Consider the following 11,657-nt stretch of genomic DNA (forward strand, 5'->3'; position numbering starts at 1 on the left):
GCAGGGTGTAGTGGAGGTGTGTGTGTGTGTGCCCTACGCTAGAATGACGCAGGGTAATTGATTCTTCCTTTGTATAACCAATGCATTTTAAACAGCCCCCCAGTTCACATTTAAATGGCGCAGGGTTTTCATTGGGGTGGGGGGGTTGTGTGTGTGTGAGAGAGAGAGTGTGTGTTTTTTCATTGGGGGGAAGCTACTGAGATTTTTTTGCATGAGTGAGACGATTTTGGGAGATCTGTGAGACAGAGTCGTAGAGGGACGGGAGAAGAAGCACGTTGCAGTTTCTCTCTCTTTTCTCCCTCTCACACACTCACTGATGAACAGAAAAACATCCACGCATATATATATATATATGCACACACAGACACACTCATGATGATTCAATCAACAACTCCTGAAAACACAACATAAATCAAATACTGTATGAGGTGTCAGTGGTGAGGAAGACCAGAGTCAGTGGTGTGTGTGTGTGTGTGTGTGTGTACGTGGACCTACATGCCGTCCTTGCGCGTGACGGTGTATCCGTGGTCGGGGTAGTGGACGAAGGTAACATTGACTCCTATGAGGGGGGTTCCGTCTGCCGTCAGGACTTGGCCTCTGATGATGGACACCAGGCTGGGGAGAAACAACACGTAGAGATGATCTACTTAGAGACGTTGTTATTTTGTACACTGCAGCTATAGGACGCCACAGAGACAGAGATAGAGATATCCTGAGATATACATCACACTAGAGGACTGACAGGAAATAACAAACTAGACAACTTTCACTCAGCACATTCATAAACACCACAATATGACACTGTACAGTGCTACGTGCAAATCTTGGCCTCGGTCAACTAACCAATTCCCTTCTCTGGTCACCACTATGCACACACAAAATCACTTGTGATCCAGACACACACCCACCCCGGCTCGCGGTGGACCATTTAGATTAGTTTATAGTCAATGGGTCAGGTCCTGTGGAGATATCTACTATGTGTGTGTGGGTGTGTGTGTGCGTGTGTGTGTGTGCGTGCACAGGGGGAGGGTAGCTAGATTTACTTATAGCTCTCCTTCCCAGGTCATTACAGCTCTCACTGAGTGCTATTCAGTAGTGGAGCATTGAATCACCCTGTAGAGAGAAAGAGAGACACACAACTCCCCCCCCCAGCACTATCCTTTAGAACAGTCTGAGAGGATGCCAGACAGTACAGTTGATGTCCCCCCTCCCTCTTCCCCTTCTATAGTGTAAACATGCCATAAATTACCCAGCGTCCTCGCTTCATTAATACCTGTATGTGTGTGTGGGGGTTGCATAATGTAGCTGTAATTTATGCCTTCCATTTGCTTAGGGAGGTTGTCTGAGTGTCTGTCACTGTGAAACAATGGCTGTCGCCCAAATGGCACCCTATTCCCTATATAGTGCACTACCTTTGACCAAAAGTGGTTCACTATATAGGGAATAGGGTGCCAGTTGGGACGCACACATACCCAGTTGTCACCAATCAGGTGTCTGAGTGTTTCTAAGAGCATGTTCAATAGACGCTGCAATAGACGCTATCATTACTCTGGAATTATCATTACTCTGGTATTATCATTACTCTGGTATTATCATTACTCTGGTATGATCATTATTCTGGCACTATCATTACTCTGGTATTATCATTATTCTGGTACTATCATTACTCTGGTATTATCATTATTCTGGTACTATCATTGCTCTGGAATTATCATTATTCTGGTATTATCATTACTCTGGAATTATCATTACTCTGGTATTATCATTATTCTGGTACTATCATTACTCTGGTACTATCATTACCCTGGTTCTATCATTAATCTGGTACTATCATTACTCTGGTACTATCATTACGTATTATCACTACTCTGGTATTATCATTACGTATTATCATTACTCTGGTACTATCATTACTCTGGTGCATGACGGAATAAAACTTTAGTTAACCCTTAATCTTTCTCCTCCCACTGGCACACACCTCTCTCTCATAATAAGCATGACAATGGTTGCTGTGGACAACAGGCAGCGCCTCAGTAACTGACGGGTGATATTTCCTTTTTTTAAATGGTTGCATGTCAAGGAATGTGCCTTGGAGTTAGAATGTGTCAGTGTCGTCACCAAAAACATCAGTGTCACTGTCACCTCTGTAAAATACAAAGTATTCATTTTTCTCTAAATTACATCTGTACATGTTGTACTGGCACTGATTGTCATGTCCATGTCTGCTGTATGACATTCCTTTTCTGGCAATAAAGGTTTTAATTCGTTCAATTGAGGATGTTGTCTTTTACCCTGAGTTTTTAAACACTGGGCTGGACACCACAGTCCAGGATGTCCTCCATGTAGTTCTTATCAGACAGATTAGTCTCTAGCCGCCAGCTGGCCTCTCACCAAAGTCATTCAGGATAACGCTTCGGCTCGCACCCGGGGCTCCACAGCTGTGGCCCGGCACCTGGGATTTGAACCCTCAACCCTGCTAACCCCAGTCAGTGGACCAATTAACCGGGCCCTTGACCACGAGACCACAACATCACTACACAGAACAGGGCCATAAGGGGAGTCGACAGAGCCAAGACCAACTAGTCCCCAAGCGTTAATCCGCTTGAAATCTGTGTGCAATATAAAAACACTGAGGGAAGGACCTAAAACAAGAAAGAGGTTGGGGGTCGGTCTTCCTGCTTAATATACTGCATCTTTAAGCTCCATTGCTCGTCTCCGTTGTCTGGAGTTTCCTAAAGTGTGGCAAAGAAGCGGTCTTATCTAAATTCAGCTGTGTGTCAGTGTGTGTGTGTGTGTGTGTGAGCCACCACATAAAGTAGTGAAGCATTCGTGGCCACATGCCTAATTTGGCCCGTCACGATCCATAAAGAGGAATAATAACATTCTTCACAGTGTATTCAGACTCCTTATTCCCAGTAACTCTAACCTGTATAAGGGAGCCAAAGGATTGCATTTAAACAAACTCCACTGGCTGAAATGAAAATGTTCTGCCATTGTACTGTTAAACTATTATGGCAGACAAAGGAAAATAAAGCTCTAGTGTAGGAAGTTGAGACACACACCAGCATCCAAGGTGTTTTTATCCAATAACCTTGTCAGAAAGCATTGGTAATGCCTGCTCTTAAAGCAGAGAGGCTATTTCAATTTGAGGTTTGGAGAAGTCAATAATAATGTAGGTGTAAACAGGTTTTTGCTCTTTCCTGTCCTTCTTGTGCTGCAGACAGTAACTTACAGTCTGCTCTGAGCCGTAATGGAAACAATCATAGACTACAGATGTACGGGCTTAATTTGATCACCATGTTGCAGGAGAATGTTGTGGCATTGCAGGAAATGTAGAACTTGTGGTGTATTTGAGGTTTAAAAAGGCTTCTGAAGTTTGCAATTCCCTCTACAAAAATGTCCATTATTTGTATATTCACATTTCCTGCTGATGACGGATTGTTTTCCTGCTGTATCAAACTGGCTCAAATTAAGATGCTACATCTGTACTTCCTTATTGAGTATGTCTCTTTTGAATGAATTGCCACCCTGAATAATATCTCCATTCCAGTCTCTCGCTCGAGTGTCATTTCCTACTAAACGACGAGCTCTCTATCTCTGTTGACGGAGAGTGGCATGTCAATACACCCAGACGGAGGAGGAGAAGAAGAGATGGATGAGGAGGAGGAGGAGGAGGAGAGGCAGAGCGGGTCTACGAGAGCCTTGTTTGTTCACATGTTGATGCTGAGGAGCTGTTGTTTGGTTGGGGATTACTGCGGATCCTGTGTGTGTGTGTGTGTGTGTGTGTGTGTGTGTGTGTGTGTGTGTGTGTGTGTGTGTGTGTGTGTGTGGATGGCTGGCTGGCTGGCAGAGGCTAAAGGAAATGTTCAGGCACATGTTCTGTGTTAGCACTACTGGCTAAACAAAGCCCCCGGATCGGTGGGTCTAACACAGGACAGATGTGAATTTGACTCTCTCCCTTTATCTCCATATATCTATCTTTCTTTCGCTATCATCTCCCTCCATGTCTCTGTCTTCCTCCATGTCTATCTCTCGCTCATCTCTCTCTTTCCACCTGCCTCTCTCCTTATTTGTTTGTTCCGTCCTCTCATTTCTCCACACTTCTTCCTGCTTTATCAGATGATCAGACGGTTCTGTTCTCTCCAGTGAGCACCGTGTTTAACATCTCTATTTAACTCTGTTATCGCTATGTGGAAATTAAGTTTGCTTTCTAAACATAAGCTAATCTCTACCGGCTGGTTAGTCCTGCTCTTATTGAAATCTATTTGGTTCTAGATCAACTGTGAACAATCACAGACGTGCACGGTACTCTGGACTGAATTAAAGCAACGTTTAAACATAAGACCTTTGAGAATGACCACAACTGAAGCTGGTCATGGTATATGACCCATGTTGTTGTCCAGTATGGAGAAACAAACGTTCATGGTTGTAGACAACATTGTTATAGATCACACTGTAACCACCTGGCTGGTTGTTACCAAGGCAACCAAACACACACACACACGCACGCACGCGCGCGCGCACGCACGCACACACACACACACACACACACACACACACACGCACAGACACACGGACATGGACACACACCAAGGGCCATGGTAGGGTCTTGCACTCTGGGCATGCGTTGGTAGCACCCAACTCGCTAACGACCATCAGGTCGCTAATGGCCTGGTACTCAGAGCTCTATTGTCCCTCTAACCAAACGCAATCGAAAATCACATCAAACACTTATCATCAAAACAGTATAGTGTTTTTAAAACTCAGAAGTTCAACAGCAGGTTGAAACTGAGTGGAAAACTGTGGTCGTTGTGGATGTTGTTTCAAAGCCTTACACAATGAACTGGACAGCGCTTTCTAAGGTGATGATTCACTCAAAACGCCCATATGGATATTAGAGCTTATGCATTTGCATAGGCCTATGAGCCCAAGCCCTTGTGCTGTTATACAATACATAGCCTACCGCATATTAAACATGGCAGAAAAACACTAAACTGATTTAAGATGTCTTTGGTACATAATTGGTCTAGCCTATACTCCAAAATGTAACAAATTCTACGAATCACCCTTGAGTGTGGACTGTATTATTATGCATATTGGACGGACTGGTTACCTTACGCTAGGCTCCAAACTTTATATCCATGAGACTGGTAAAGAACGTACAGCCCTAGGGGATACTGTTGGTTCACTGATTGTGCAGGGCAGCTTACAGTTAGCCTACAATTATAGTGAATTTGTATTTGATTTTGAATACACTAATAATTGGGCATTTTTTATATTTTTATAATTAATAGACACATTACCTTTAGCTACAGAACCATGCATTTCCATGTCCTCCTCTCTCTCCTTCATTCCTTTCTCAGCGTAACAAACGTTACAGCGGCCCGATAGAATAACATTGAAATAACGTCGTCTAAGCTCCAGTAGCTGACCAGGCTTTTTTTCTTAAAACACAACTAAAGTAAGAAATGAAATATGTTTTGTTGTGAAAACATGTTACTATCGATGTTCCCGAACAGATTTCACTTGGGTTGAATATCCCATGGCATACAGAGATTGGGAGGAATATCACTTGTCGAGCAGCAAGAGGCTGCATGCTCCTCAAACAGTTGTTGATGTATGGAGTGAAATAACCGGAGTAGCATGGTTTAAGAAACTAGCCGTCAGGAAAGCGGCCTCCATGTATTTTTCCTCTGCCTCTGTTCCTGCCCATTTGATAATGGGCCATATTAAATTGAAACTAATTTTACATATTAGTAAAGACAAGATTCAATTGAGAATATGAAAAAGTATGATCACTTGGGTGAAAATATGATCACTTGGGTGAAAATAGGATCATTTGATGAGAGAACAGCGTGTGCAGCCTGAGGCAAGGAACAGAGCACAAGCTTTTTTGTGACTTTCTCAAATCCTTAGTAGCCTATAATCACACCATGCAGCCCATATATGTTTTGATTTCTAAGACATTTTGTTTGTATCATTCACAACTAAAGTTGACAAATAACTCAAAATCTAGTGTATAGGATCTCTTTTAAATGATCACTTTTACACTCAACAGAGTCATTTCATATTCGCACTCACTCTTGAATGGGCAAAAAACGATTATATTCTTCTTACTATAAAACGATTCTATTCTTCTTACTCTTTTGCATGACAATAACCGTCTGACAAAATGTAATGACCGCCACAGCCCTCCACACACACACACACACACACACACACACACACACACACACACACACACACACACACACACACACACACACACACACACACACACACACACACACACACACACACACACACACTAACCTTTTCAAATAAAGGTGAAATGAGAATGCTCACCTCTTGTTGAAGGGGTTGTCCCCGGTGATGACGTGGCTGCCCTCTGGTCCAACCAGGAAGCGGATGCGTTGGTAGAAGGAGCGTGCGGCATGCTGGGGCATCAGGCTGGACGGGCTCTGACTGATGATGTCAGAGGGGTCCGGGGAGCCGCGGCAGTACGGCTGGGTCTGACAGGATGTCTGGAGGCAACAGTCTGGGTCCATACAGTCAACCAGGCCATCTGAGAGAGATAGAGAGTTATGAAGAGGCAAACAAGAGGAGTAAGGAATGGGATCCAGATCAGATTCTCTCTGATAACTCTAAAGGAACCATATACAGTGAATTCACTAACAAAATACTTTTAACCAAGTTAAAAACAAATCTACCTCCAGTGGCTCTTTTTGTCAGATGGTCAAAGGTATGTGTTGTTATAATTGGCTGTATTTGGTTGGGCCTTCAGAATGTGATTGGCTGTGTTCCTGTGAGAGCGAATAGCAGGCCCAGTTGTTCAGAGTTATTAGTCGACCTCTAACCCCTGGCTGTGGTGACAAACTGCCTGGTTCCTCCATCCTGACTGGTGCCTTGGATGGGATAACTGTAGGTTAAATTTGCTGTTGGAGTGTCAACGTTAGGTAGGTTAGTGAGGGAGGGAGGGAGGGAGAGAACGAGAGAGAACGAAAGCGACAGAGCGAGAGAGAGCGAGAGAGAACGAGAGAAATATAATGGAAGAGAAAGAAAGAGTGTGATAGAAAATAAGAGAGTGAGTGAGTGAGAAAGAAGGAAAGTGGAGAGGGATAGAGAGAAAGAGAGAGAAATAAAGAAGGAGAAAAAGTTCTCTCTGCTACTTCAACAGCCTGCCTCCCTGCTGTTCTCCAAGGCCTTTGTGTGGGAATGAGATCTGCTCCGCCTCCCACAGGTGACGTCCACAGGAAAGGGGGAGAGGAGGAGAGGAGGAGAGGAGGAGAGGGAAAAGAGCGGTGGAAGAAAGGAGGTAGGACGTGGAGCTCATGAAAGGCTGCCATTCGCCTTTGTTAGGTTATTAAAAGCTTGGGGTACATCTGGCAACCAGCAGCCACAGGGCGGGGGGGGGAGTGGTAAAAACCTTGCCGCCGCGATTGACGCACCCCTACCTCGTCCCTCACCCACCCCTCCTTCATCCCCCTCTTCCAAAACTAATCAGGACGTGACTTGTTCCTTCTTCTATTTCTTTATTTAACAGGCCTCTATAGCGGTGACGCCACTGCCTTTCCTGGTGGAGCTTTAAAGTGTGGAGAGATCCACATATAATGTGGTAGTGGGTTCAATCCCAGCAAGGATCACACACAATACGCACAGTTCCAATGTATGAACTCCCTGTCACGGAAGTGACTTCTAATGAAAATGTCTGGTATATAACGTAATGTAAGACAAATGTCCATTTAGTGAAAACGTAATGGACAAGAAGGTTTTCTGCATGTCTCACCTCCTTCGTTATCCTTGCCGTCGGTGCAGAGGGTCTCCATGGCGACGTCGCATCCCGCCCCACGCCACCCGGACTGGCAGACGCAGTGCCATCCGTTCTGGTCCAGGGTACAACGACCGTTGTTGTTACACAGGCCTGGGCAGCCCTCTGTAGCAGACCAGAGCATGGAGAGTTAATACACACTCACACACATAGGAGGGTTATGTGTGTATGTGGGAGGGGGGAGTGTGTGAGGGTATGTGTGTGTGTGTGTGGGTGGGTGTGCATGCATAGGTGAGAATAAGGGAGGGAGAGTGTGTGAGTGCACTTGTGTATCTCATATCAACATTGTGGTGTGTGTCTGTATGTAGGTGCTTCTCTGTGATTCAGCATTGTGTGTGTGTGTGTGTGTGTGTGTGTGTGTGTGTGTGTGTGTGTGTGTGTGTGTGTGTGTGTGTGTGTGTGTGTGTGTGTGTGTGTGTGTGTGTGTATGTGAACACATGCGTGACTGTGTCCTCCTTTTTCGAGGAGATCACCCCTCTCAGTTTTTCCGATGAGAACAAACAAATGAACAATCAACATAAACAGATTCAGATTAACAGGTAGATAACCAACCAAAATGAAAAGGTTTCTGGTGAACTTAACATATAACCGACAGTGTGACATCAGACAGTGTGACATCAGACGGTTAGACAGGCCTGTGAAATGCACAGATGCTGTAATTTCACATGAACGATAGAAGCCTCGTGAAGAACCATTCGTTAACCTCATTAACCGTTGAAGAATTTGAAAGAAAATATGAATTTTGCCTTAATTAAGTCAAGTAAGAGAGGATGTCAGAAATACAAATGTTGGAAATGGAAATTGAGTAGAGAGCAAAAGGAATCAAAAAGCAGCATACACTACAAAAGAAGAAGCCAAAATAAAATGTGTCATTAATTCAGGGAGATTTAATAATGACAATGTCCCAAAATAGCCCAAATCAAACAGAATCCGAAATCAAAGAACCCAAACTAAAGCCCTAAATCGATTTTCCTCTGCCTTCTTCAGTTTTTGATAGTAGTAGCTATTGGCACATCCATGTGAAGCTACAATACAATAGGGACACAAAGTATAGGGAGGGCTCTGGCTTGAGTCCCTGCCGCCACAGCTATACTTTATGCCTCGGTCACATTCCTTTTACACAGAATAATAACAAACAAGAGAATAATACAATTGTAATAATATAGAAGCAAAGCCCAGGAGGAAGTGAATGCAGCCCAGCGACTAGGCTAGACAGTCAGGAGGTCATACAGGCCGCGGATGCATGGAAACAGGACCAACACGGATTTTCCAACAAAACGGAAGAACCAGGTGTGAAGGGTGGTCAGTGGTGTGTAGGTTGCGTGTGTGTGTGTGTGTAGGTGTGTGTTTGTTTGAGTTTTGGGAATTCCAAACAAAATGGCACACGTGTGTGTGTACGTGTTTGAGTTTACAGTATGCGTGTGTGTGTGTGTGTGTGTGTGTGTGTGTGTGTGTGTGTGTGTGTGTGTGTGTGTGTGTAAGTGTGTGCGTGCTGGAAACAGGTTTTAAGACAGACAATAATGGAGATAACCAGAAAAAGGACCACAAAAAACAGTGAGGGACTGGTACAAAGACACGTTTACGCCGTGCTTCAAGACAAGAGAGAGAGAGAGAGAGAGAGAGGGTAAAACAGGAGAGCAGAGAGTGATTGTTCATGACAATCTCCCTGGGGCTTTTGTATGAATTACCTTTAAATCCTGCGATTAGGGGGGGCCAAGGAAAAGGAGAAAAATTTGGGAAAGAAAAATGAACAAAAAAAACTCAGTACTTCAGTCTCTGTCAAGGGGGTTGCAGACCGACTGACAAACACATAAAAGGAAAGAGAGAGAGAGAGAGAGAGAGAGAGAGAGAGAGAGAGAGAGAGAGAGAGAGAGAGAGAGAGAGAGAGAGAGAGAGAGAGAGAGAGAGAGAGAGAGAGAGAGAGAGAGAGAGAGAGAGAGAGAGAGAGAGAGAGAGAGGAAGGAAGGAAGAGGAGGGAGGAGGCAGGATTCCGTGGACATACTGTTGGAAGACAGTGGGATACAGAGAAGGAAAACAGAGCGCGAGAGAGAGAGAGAGACTGATACGGAGAGATCACCCTGCGTGGTGGAGATAGCTCTGTTGGAAGGTCGAGGGTCGAGGTTTAAAGAACTAGCCCATATCTCCACTTCAGCTTAAAAGGTATCCAATTCTTAGTTCTCTACAAAAGGCATTGATGGTGCTAGTAAAACAAAATCAATTTATTAACAAATAAACGTATACTCATGTTGTTTGGACATTTTAAGGTGCCATTCTTCACTGTCAAAATCGGGGAAAGCAAAAAAACAAAGAGAAGAAAAGACTAACACCCCTGTTTTAAGAAGAAAATGCCTAGTCAGCTACTGGAGCTTAGATGACGTTATTTCAATGTTATTCTATCGGGCCGCTGGAACGTTTGTGGCCTCGCCCGGTGCCCAACGCGTGGGCGTTCCCAAGCCGTGGTTGGTGGGTTATGTGGGCTAAAACACGCCCCAGTTCAGTTCTACCATGCCTGGTAGTTACTGAACATCCTCCCATGCTCCAAGAGAGGACATGATATTGGATTTCCCCCCACAGTACCAAGACATGAAGACATGAGAGAACACATAGTCACAGTGACAACAATAGAAGACTGAATATCAATGAATCAGAGATAAAAAAAGATGAAAAGATAGAGAGAGAGTGGAGGGTTACTGGGAAGCTATGGACGGTCACATGTACCACACAGCACGATGGGGAGGGGGGCAGAAGAAAGAGGGACCACAGTACCTTTGACTCTAATATCCGGATTGTGAGCTTGAAAAAAGAAAAAAGGAGAGAGAGAAAGAGAGGAGAGCGAGCGGTTAAGGAGAGGAGAAAAAAACATGGCAGACTATTTACCAGGGTGTTAGTAGTGTACTTACGAGCACAGGCACCCTGACACACTCGCACACACGTGTGTTTGAATGTGATGGATATCCCATGTGACACAGAGTGTGTGTGGCCGTGACCATCCTCACATGTAAACCTGTAGGACTTCTCTAGGTGTTGTGACGGGGGGGAGGGGGGGAGCGAATAGACAGAAGATGACATGCTTTCTCAGACACTTAGCTTGTTGTGACGTATCAACGTATGAATGTTGTATGTATAAACATACATATGTGTGTGTGTCAATCTGTTGTCTTATATCGCCAACACCCAGTCCCTACATTTCTTGCACAATCTCAGATGTCGCTTGCTGTAACTTGACACTAGCTCACACATACACACACTGGCTCAGGTGGCAGCTAGATTGGCCATCCTCCTCTCCTTTTCCCAGAGTGGAACAGGATCCCTTAACAGAACTAATGGAGCGTCAGGGTTCCTAATGAAACGTCAGGGTTAAGAAAACAGCAGCAATCATCCCTGAACCCTGAGCAAAGGGGCAGCAATTTACCAGCTAATTGCACTAAAGATTTCTAATTTACTTCCATCATATTCCACTCACATGGGCACAGGGAGGACTGTGTGTGTGTTTGTGTGTCCATCTGTGTGTGTATATACAGTATGTATCTGTGTGTGTGTGTGTGTGTGTGTGTGTGTGTGTGTGTGTGTGTGTGGGTCTATGGGTCAAGCTGCAGAATTAATCAGCCCCTTATAGACATCAATGCTTCATTATTTGTTTGGCCAATTCTCGTCGGCTGCTGATTAAAGTGACATTAATCTGGAAACAATTATATATCACAACGTCCAGACCCACTCAATCCCCACCCAGAGGTAGAGATGGAGGGAGGAGAGGAGAGGGGGATGAGGGGGAGGGTAGAGAGATGAGGTGGGACGGAGAGAGAGAGAGCAGAGGGGTAGAAGGAAAGAG

At 44.6% G+C, this 11,657-nt stretch overlaps 1 protein-coding gene across 1 annotated transcript in view; it reads right to left on the minus strand.

Moving 5' to 3' along the window:
* Window positions 1-11,657, minus strand: part of LOC112231645 (teneurin-3-like) — a 408,088-nt gene that overhangs the window by 78,423 nt on the left and 318,008 nt on the right. Inside the window, 5 exon segments of the mRNA XM_042311766.1 lie at window positions 496-615; window positions 6,346-6,565; window positions 7,787-7,933; window positions 9,517-9,525; window positions 10,595-10,621. Of these exon segments, the coding sequence (XP_042167700.1) occupies window positions 496-615; window positions 6,346-6,565; window positions 7,787-7,933; window positions 9,517-9,525; window positions 10,595-10,621 (523 nt within the window).

The sequence above is a fragment of the Oncorhynchus tshawytscha genome, linkage group LG34, assembly GCF_018296145.1.
Source record: "Oncorhynchus tshawytscha isolate Ot180627B linkage group LG34, Otsh_v2.0, whole genome shotgun sequence".
In the NCBI taxonomy this organism is placed as follows: domain Eukaryota; kingdom Metazoa; phylum Chordata; class Actinopteri; order Salmoniformes; family Salmonidae; genus Oncorhynchus; species Oncorhynchus tshawytscha.